We start from the raw sequence: 10,032 nt of genomic DNA on the forward strand, positions 1-10,032 counted from the left end.
ACAAGTTCCCAATTCTGAGGCTGGATGACATGTTGGACAGATTACATGGTGCTAGATGGTTTTCAAAAATAGACCTGAGGAATGGATACCATCAGATTTGAATTAGACCAGGGGATGAATGGAAAACAGCTTTCAAAATTAAAGAGGGATTGTATGTGTGGTTGGTGATGCCATTTGGGTTGACGATGCCATTCGGGTTGACTAATGCCCCAAGCACATTCATGAGATTGATGAATCATGAATCTTAGGCCTATTTCAAGCTTTTATCATATGTGTATTTTCTATGATTCATCTTTGTTATGCACTCTTATTCTTTGTTTGTGCACCTTGGTGTGATCCATTCATATGCAGAAATATAGATGCACGTGAGACTGTTAGAAAACTTGATATACATTGTTAAGCCCATTTCCTAACATCTTAAATTTTCTGGAAAGTAGTAATCACCTAATAGGAAGTATACTAGCTAAATCTTTAATATTTATCTATCAGGTTCATATTAAAAAGAGAAGAATATTTAATCTTATCTTTCTGGTTGTGTTGTCTCTCATGTTAATGTTTAATCTTGGCATATTGTGGAATAGTTGACTTATTTAAGACCTTTTATCAAATACCTTTATCAAGCTTCTCTGCTTGCTTTCTCAATATTAAAAAATGTTATACCATGAACTTGGTGGAACTATCATATAAATAGTTGACTGGATATAGAATGAAAGGTGCAAGGAAATTCTGTGATTCAACTGTCAGCTCCTCGAAGCGGACAATGGTTTCCGATCGCACAGTGAAATGAGAACACAACAAGAATTGCACAGAAAGAAAGAAAGAGAGAAAGAGAGAGATAGAGATAGAGATAGAGAGAGAGAGATGGAATCCAAGATTCTCTGATAATTTTCGTACATAACCGTAGGAAAGGATTCAGCATATATATAGCTGGATCCTTATCCTTCAGTGGGCTGTAACCGCCCACATGCATGAGAATGTACATGCTGCTATTGCAGCAACTGATTTAGTACCACTCTCATAGCTAGCTAATATCAAATACTTCCTTTCTACCCCTAACTACCGATAATTGCACTGCTACCCCGTTGCAACAGTTTTATTACATGACAATACCCCCTTTCATCAAAATTTTTTTGTCCTCAAGAAATACTAAGGAGGCTTGCAGCTCGGGGAAATTGATTAAGTAGATCTGGGAGATATTCCCAGGTATTGTTATTTGTGTGTATGCTCGACCAGTTGACCAGTACTTGAGGGATGGGGGCTCCATCCTTGTAGATCACCCTTTTATCCAGAATTGCTCTAGGTTCTTTTGGCTGCTCCACCTCCTGTATAAAATTAGGTAATGTAGGACTGACCTGTTGCTCGGCCACTGATTTCTTTAGGAGGGAAACATGAAATACTGGGTGGATGTTGGAATTTTCTGGAAGCTGCAGTTTGTAAGCCGCACTGCCCACCTTGGCAATTATTAAAAATGGTCCATAGTACTTGGGTTGCAGCTTTGAGATGGGTCCTGAGGATAGGGACTTCAGATGCCTTGGGTGTAATTTCAAATAGACTCTTTCCCCTTCTTGGAACTGCCTGTCACTTCTCCTTCTATCCGCAAATTGTTTCATCCGGTTTCTTGAATTGGCCAGCTCGGTCTTTATCAGTTGTAGAGCCTGCTGCCTTTGCTGGAGGTAGGTATCTAGGGCTGCCACGGAGGATGTCTCTCCCACCCCCGGAAGTAGTGGTGGTTTGTAGCTGTATAGTGCTTCAAAAGGGGACCTTTTGATGGCACTATGGTGGCAAGAATTGTACCACCACAGCCACTTAAACCATGATTTTGGTTGCAGAAAACATAGACACCTCAAGTACATTTCTAGGCTTTGATTAACTCTCTCTGTTTGCCCATTAGATTCTGGATGATAGGCTGTTGACATGTTCAACTTGACTCCTAATAGTTGCATTAGCTCCTTCCAAAACAGGCTAGTAAAGATCTTATCCCTATCCGATATTATGGCCTTGGGAACCCCATGCAATGCTACTATCTGATCCATGAAGATTTCAGCAATTTCCCTGGCAGTATATGAATGAGATAGCCCCACAAAGTGGCTGTACTTGGTAAATCTGTCGACTATTACCATAATAGAGTCCCTACCTTCTGACCTTGGAAGTCCTTCAATGAAGTCCATGGAGATGCTCTCCCAAGGCCCTCCTGGAATATTCAATGGTTGTAATAGACCCGGATAGGCCACATTCTCTATTTTGCACCTCTTGCACTTGTCATACCCCATTACAAATTCCATAACTTCCTTCTTTAATCCCGGCCACTGAAAGAGTTGCCGTACCTTGTGATAAGTGTTGACAATACCCGAATGTCCTCCCATGGGTGAATTATGCAGGGCTGCAATTACTTTGTTTTTGAGTTGCATGTCATTTCCCAGAACCATTCTTCCTTGATACCTGATGATGCTGTTCGCCAATGTATACCCTACTCTAGCCGTGGGGTTGATCACCAACTGCTGTAGCAGTTCTTTAGTTGTCCCATCTGCTTCATAACTTGCACTCACTTCCTGGCACCAATCTGGCATCACCACAGTTACAGTCGCCACTTGACCTTCTTCAAAACACCTCGACAAGGCATCAGCTGCCTTGTTTTCCTTCCCTTTTCTATATTGGATAGAATAGTCTAGCCCCATTAGTTTCGTCATCCCTTTTTGCTGCAAATGAGTATTTAACCGTTGTTGCAATAAAAATTTCAAAACTCTCATGGTCTGTCTTGATCACAAATGTGCCACCTTCCAAATAGTGGCGCCATTTGTCCACTGCCATTAACACAGCGAGCAATTCTTTTTCATATATACTTAATCCCAAATGCTTAGGTGCCAACGCTTGGCTCAAGAAGGCTAGGGGTCTGCCCTCTTGAACCAATACCACTCCTATTCCACTAGCACATGCATCAGTTTCCAGCACAAAGGGTTTGCTGAAATCCGGCAACCCCAACGTGGGAACCTTGCTAACAGCTTGCTTAAGATCAACAAATGCTCTTTCTGCTTCTGAACTCCAATGAAACCCATCCTTCTTCAATAAATCTGTTAGGGGTCAACTGATAACCCCATAGTTTTTAACAAATTGGCGATAGTAGCCCGTCAGCCCCAGAAATCCCCTCAGCCTTCTTATATTGGTGGGTCGTGGCCAGCCTATCATGGCTGCCACTTTGTTGGGATCTGTGCTCACTCCAGTTTTTGATATGATGTGGCCCAAGTATTCCACTTGTTCTTGAGCAAAGGCACATTTGGACTCCTTAATATACAATTGATTGAATCTAAGGACCTCAAATGTGGCTCTTAAGTGGTAGATATGTTGATTAAAGGAGGGGCTGTAGATTAAGATATCATCGAAGAATACCAAAATGAATTTGCGGAGGTAGGGTTCAAAGATTCGGTTCATCAAAGATTGGAAAGTGGCTGGGGCGTTAGTTAAACCAAAAGGCATTACAAGAAATTCATAATGCCCTTGGTGGGTTTTGAAGGCTGTTTTGTGAATATCTTCGAGTTTCATTCGAATTTGATGATAACCCGACCTAAGATCTAATTTGGTAAAAACAGTGGCATACTTAAGTTCATCAAGTAAATCTTCTACTATGGGTATGGGAAATTTGTCTTTGATGGTTATGGAATTTAGTTGTCAATAATCAACACAAAATCTCCATGTTCCATCCTTCTTTTTGACAAGCAAAACAGGTGAGGCGAAAGGGTTGTTGCTGGGTTGGATGAGAGATTTACGTAACATATCCTTGATGATGAGCTCAATTTCAGATTTCTGTTTAGGGGAGTATCGGTAAGACCTTAGGTTCACAGGTTCAGATTGATGTTTCAAGTTAATAGAATGATCAAAGACTCTTTTGGGTGGAAGAGAATGGGGTTCAACAAAGAGGTCCTTATACTCAATTAAAAGTATATTAAGGGAGTCCAGTTCTTGTACCTTTCGCTGGCTGCATGTTTTGCTGCTGACCACCACACATACCTCTCCTTCTTGATTTGGGCCTTCCTCAGAAATTTCCACCGTATGGAGGGGGAAAAGTTGAGCCACTTTTGGAATTCTGCCCCTAAATAGCCTTCTTAGCCGTTTCCTTGGAATTCTGCCCCTGAACACCCCCATTTCCACATTGCCCGTCAGGACCTTTTTGCTGCCATCTTTTTTGAAAGTCACCTCCATCTTATTGAAATCGAAGCTGATTGGGCTCACTCCCTTCATCCAATCCACCCCCAGCACTATATCACACCCTCCTAGCTTATGCAGCCTAAGATCTGTTGAAAATCTTTCTCCATTCATCTCCCAGCAGAAACCTTTACAAGCCGATTGGCTCAACACTTTGTTGCCATTGGCAACTGTTACTGATAGGGGATTGGATAGGCTCATCTCACACCCCAGTCTTCTTGCCACAGATTCATCCAAGAAGCTGTGGGTACTTCCACTACTATGAGAACCATGATCGGCTGATTGTTCACTCTTCCTTCCACCTTAATAACCTTGCTATTGTTCACCCCCTTCAAAGCATGCAAGGAGATTTCCCCTTGGTCCTCTTTCTCATTTTCCGAAGGTTCTTCTCCTTCTTCAGTTTCCTTGTCTTCCCCTTCCAACAACAACAGCTGCCTCTTACACTTGTGTCCCACAAAATACTTATCCCCACATTTGTAGCATAAGCCCGCTACCCTCCTTTGCTCCATCAGTTTACCTCCTAGGTACTGTACTGGATTGGGGTTAGGTAGAGCCAGTACGCCTCTTCCGTTGGACCCCCCTTCCCTGGGTGCCAATCTATTCGCTTGCCATCCTCCTGATATCACCCCCTTCATGTGATTCCTCTGTTTTTTTATCATTGCTTCAACGATCATTTCCTGCAGCCTTGCACCTTCTACTGCTTGCTTCACGGTCCGGGGCTGTAACATCTTTACCATAGGCCGCACCTCCTCCCCTAAACCGCTGATAAAACTTGAGACATAGTACTCCTCAGTTAACTGAGGGTTGTGCACCATCATCATCGATCTCAGCTCCTCGAATTTTTGTTGATAGACCTGGACCGTTCCTTCTTGTTTGAGCTTATTAAACTCTTCGATTACATCCCTCATGCTTTTATCTCCGAACCTCACACATAGGTCCTCTACAAACACACTCCAAGGGCTTCCCTCCTTAACCGCGAGCCATGCTCGATACCAAACATCTCCCATGTCATTCAAGTAAGCAGCAGCCAAGGTGATCTTCTGTTGTTCTGGAATTTGATATAGGGAGAAGACTCGCTCACACCTTCGTGTCCACCACCTCGGATTCTCTCCTTCGAACACTGGAATCTCGAGCTTCAGCATGGGGTAATTTGGGTTGTGCCGATTAGCCGGTGCTCCCTGCCTCCGTTCTCTTACATTCTCCCCCACCGTGTCTATCTCAAACTCAAAATCCGACGTTCCTATCGGTCGCGGTTCTACCCCCACTCCGGGAGAGATGGGCTCCAGTCTTTCCCTCGGAGGAAACTCGGGTGATAGCCTTATGGGTTGTTGATTGGTGAACATGCGCGCAATCAACTGTATTTGCTCCATCAATTGTTCCCGCAACAAGTTGCTCTGCTCGCGACTTTCCACCCTCCAGCGTTGCATTGCTTGGTCGATTCGGGAATCCACTCCAGCTCCAATAGAAATTTCGAGCGTTCCCATCCGATTTTGCATCTCTGTTATGGTTGCCGTCACTTGCTGAAGCTGAGACTCCATTTGCTTCATCTACGTTCCGTCGGCCATGATTACGATTTCTTGTGAGTACCTTTGTCACCCAAGAGTTGCTCTGATACCAAGATTGTCAGCTCCCCGAAGCGGACAATGGTTTCCGATTGCACAGTGAAATGAGAACACAGCAAGAATTGCACAGAGAGAGAGAGAGAGAGAGAGAGAGAGAGAGAGAGAGAGATGGAATCCAAGATTCTTTGATAATTTCCGTACATAACCATAGAAAAGGATTCAGCATATATATAGCTGGATCCTTATCCTTCAGTGGGCTGTAACCGCCCACATGCATGAGAATGTACATGCTGCTATTTCAGCAACTGATTTAGTACCACTCTCATAGCTAGCTAATATCAAATACTTTCTTTCTACCCCTAACTACCGATAATTGCACTGCTACCCCGTTGCAACAGTTTTATTACATGACATCAACTTTCTGGCTGTGTTGTCTGTCATGTTAGCGTATAATCTTAGTTTGACCTTCACATGAACCTCCCATGTTAAAAATTGTTAATACCATGAACTTAGGTGAGACTTCATAGCAAAATCCGTTGAAGCTTACTTTAGTGAAAGCTTCATATAAATAGTTGAGAGGTTTTGAGGAAAGTCCATTTTGGGTTGTCTTATTATCTATAGTGTTTATCAAGTTTTGTATGATTTAATTAAACTACCAAATTAATTTAAGACATTAAATTCATTTTCCAGGTTATGAAAAGGGCCTGGCTAGGTACTCCCCAGGCCATAGGAAGTTGGGAACAAAACATCACTTTAAAACGAAATCAAATTGAAGAAATTGATTTATTTGGTGAATTATATAAAATGGTCCAACAATAAAGAACTTTTTTTTTTGCTAATTAACAATGAGGAACTTATGATTAGTTGATAATATTAGTACTGGTGAAGAGGGTTGTGAAAGATTCCTTTGGCAGTTTCTTTAACAGCTAATTCTTGTCACATAGACCTTGTTTTTAGAACTTCTATTTCAAGAATTATCGGGAGGGATTTATGTCACCACAAACAAAGGGTAAGGCATATTGGTTGAAGTAGATTCTTCTTTGCATTTAATCAAAATCCCTTCCCAAACTGTACAGGCTTCTAAATTAAGATGGAGACATGATGACACAAGATATTAAGTAGCTATGTTTTTTAGCTCTATTTTTAGAAATATTTAATTATTCCATAATATTTTTATACTATGTTTCTCTATAGCAGCCAATATTATATCATGCCACTTATTGTAGGAAAAGTTGATGCCTTCTTATTTATTCGTTAATTAGTACTTCAGTGTTCCAATTTCCCGGTATTTGCACTTATATTTGTGCTTCCTTTTTGTTCTGACAGCACCACACAGTGGAATGAACTTTGGGCCAAATGGAGCCGGAGGAAAGTTTCAGAGCAATAAGGTCCATTATCTCCTTTTACTATGTTGTTAGTAGCTGTCATCAATGATTTTTGTGTAGTCACATTCCTTCTTGTTGTACTTAATTTAGTAGCTCGTTAATAAGACATTTGTTTCTTCTGAAGCAATACACATGCCAAGATATGGTTCATAAAAATTTGCATTCTTAACATTGCCAGAATTTTTGGTGGCATGCTAAATGCTTCACCTTAGCCTAAACAATGAAATTACAGCTGGTTGTCAGTTCATAACTAGTTCTATAAGTAAGTTTTTCTTATTTCCTTTTCTCTTAATCTCAATGCATGTTAAATGTTAATTAGGGTACAAGTGAAGTGATTGTCCTTTTTCTTAGAAGCTTATAAGTCATCTTATCTTTTCTGGTGGACTTGCCTGAACTAAATCTTTGCAGTTTTAAAAGAAAAAAATAATATAACTGTTTGATTGGCAAAATTGATAAGCAACATTAATTCCACTATGTGGGATCAGCTATTTGAATTCTGGCTCACTAGTTATTTTTATCTATGACCCTATCTTCTATATGACCCTTATAACTCTTATATTCCCTAAGATCCATTAAGTTTTTCTCTACCTCTTCTGCTAAACACGCAAAATTGATAAACAATTACAATAAATCTTTGCCCTTTTGACTCCTAGTTGAAGAATCTGCCCCATGCATTGTGTTCTATTCGCAGTTCAAAAAGTGTTCGTAGGTTACTATTTTTGTTAATTGGAACCTAGAAGAAGAGGGAGGAGGGTGAAGGTGGGAGTTAGAGGAATTTACTGTTCAGAGTATGATTCTGGAGTTTATTGGTTCCATTGCTTTGTTTGGATTATGAATCCATGTTATCTTCGGTAATTTGTATTTATGGTCACCACTTGGTTGTCCAGCAGTCCAAGTTTGGTGCTTATTTTATTTGGTTAGCTAATTTTGTCTATTATCGTTTTACCCCAATTATGCTGAACCCTACTTTGATCCCTCCCAACCCCCTCTTTTATTTTGTTTTGGCCCTGAGCTGCATGTTTAGATGAGAAGGATCGACAGTTATGGCATTCCATGTAACTGACCGTTTAAGCTTACTCCTCTATTTCTGGTATATATTGATGTCAAGCTTCCGTGCTGGATGGATTAACTGAAGGTCTTATGGTGTCCTACAGGAAGACAGGAGTAACTCGGTGACTATTGGTGTCGCAGACGAGCATATCGGTGTCGTTGTTGGCCGTGGGGGAAGAAACTTAACAGAGATCAGTCAGGTGCTTTTGGAAAAATTCAATTTGGTTCCCTTCCCGCGGGGAGGAACAAATACTTAACTGTGTGCGCGCATCAACTTTTTCAGGTAAGTGGGGCTAGGATCAAGATATCAGACAGAGGTGATTACATGTCCGGGACATCGGATAGGTATGATATCCGTCTAGCCGCCATCCAACTCCTTTTTTGATGGATTGGTAGTGTTAATGCAAGTACAAAATGGACTTTAAATTCAGACTAATTATTATATTATTCAATTGATTTGTAAATCGGACACCCCCCCACTGTTGTGTTGGCAGGAAAGTGACAATCACTGGGTCACAAAGAGCAATCCGCGTGGCAGAGGCCATGATATTGCACAAAGTTAATTCTGCATCTGAGAGGTGATCAAAATTTCTATAATCCGTTAAGAGTGGTCTTTTCGATCAATTAGTCAAAAAAAAAAAAAACTGAACCTGGGGTGGGAGACAAAAAGAACCAAAAGCTTTATAGACCTTTCAGACGAGAGCAGGAAATTAATATATCTTTAGCAAATTTGTTGGAAGAGGTCGTTGTCGTCTTTATGGGGATGATTTGTAATGTTTTTGTTTTTGTTTTCATTTTTATTTTGAAATATAAAGTTTGTAACTTGCGATTAATTATTCGGTGGATAGTCTGAGCTCTGTCGGCTGGGCTATAATGCTTGAACTTAACAAACGTTCTTGGGCCTGTGTGTCTCTATTTGGTAGATTTTTCTGTTGGGAAATGCTATTATTTATAAATAAATTTGACAAATAATCTTTACAAATTCATAATAGTTTTGCTTCAAATTAATTACAGTTCATAATGATGAGTAGATTTATTGTTAATTTTTAGTAAAGATTATTATGAATTTGAGTAAAGCTATCATAATTTGTATAGAATTATTATTATAAATTTGTGTAGAATATGAGAATTATTTATCAAATTTATCTGTGTACCCTTTTTGTGTTTTCTGGTAAAAACTTTTTATTCCGGTGCAGTTTGAATGCGCCTGCCTTAAATAAAACTTTTTTTTAAAGGACGGTACTAAAATAGAAAACTTGTCATCGAAGTATCCCAATTGCCACTGATCCTGTTTGTTGTAACTTAATTAAAGAAATTATAACTTATAATTTCTTAGATTATAGCGTTTTTAAAATTTAAAATAAGTTGTGAACTTGTTTGTTGCAGTTTCTTAGAAGTTGTAGTTAAGTAGTTGTGGTGTTTGATATCATAAGTTGTAAAATAACTTATTTTTGTATAATTGTCTATAATACCCTTAGTAGTTATAGAATGATAATTTAAAAATTAATTAGTGTATATGTATAAGTTTTAAGTGTTATAAAAAAATTAATTAAAGTATAGAGAGAGGAAGATGACGAGAGAGAGGAAGAGATTTGAAAATGGAAATGGTGATGGAGAAGAAAAATCCATAATTATGTAGACAAGAGAGTAATTCTTTGCTAAAAATAAGGGTAAAATTGTTATAAAAATGTAATTATTTAAGAAAAAGTTGTAAAAGTTGGGGTATTCTAACTTTGAAAAAGTCAGTTTCTACCTTTTCTAAAAGCTAGTGGAAGCTATAAGTTAGAATTCTATAAAATAAAACAAACACTACATCCCAACTTTTTTAAAGTTAGAAG

At 39.5% G+C, this 10,032-nt stretch overlaps 1 protein-coding gene across 1 annotated transcript in view; it reads left to right on the forward strand.

Annotated features, from left to right (window-relative positions):
- LOC127806400 (protein BTR1) overlaps positions 1 to 9,116 on the forward strand; it is a 51,314-nt gene extending 42,198 nt beyond the window's left edge. Inside the window, exons 5-8 of the mRNA XM_052343661.1 lie at positions 7,086 to 7,147; positions 8,299 to 8,394; positions 8,478 to 8,539; positions 8,689 to 9,116. Of these exons, the coding sequence (XP_052199621.1) occupies positions 7,086 to 7,147; positions 8,299 to 8,394; positions 8,478 to 8,539; positions 8,689 to 8,776 (308 nt within the window). The 3' untranslated portion in view covers positions 8,777 to 9,116. The remainder of the gene's footprint in view (positions 1 to 7,085; positions 7,148 to 8,298; positions 8,395 to 8,477; positions 8,540 to 8,688) is intronic.
- The last annotated feature ends 916 nt before the right edge of the window (positions 9,117 to 10,032 follow it).

The sequence above is a fragment of the Diospyros lotus genome, chromosome 7 (genome assembly GCF_014633365.1).
Source record: "Diospyros lotus cultivar Yz01 chromosome 7, ASM1463336v1, whole genome shotgun sequence".
Taxonomy (NCBI): Eukaryota; Viridiplantae; Streptophyta; class Magnoliopsida; order Ericales; family Ebenaceae; genus Diospyros; species Diospyros lotus.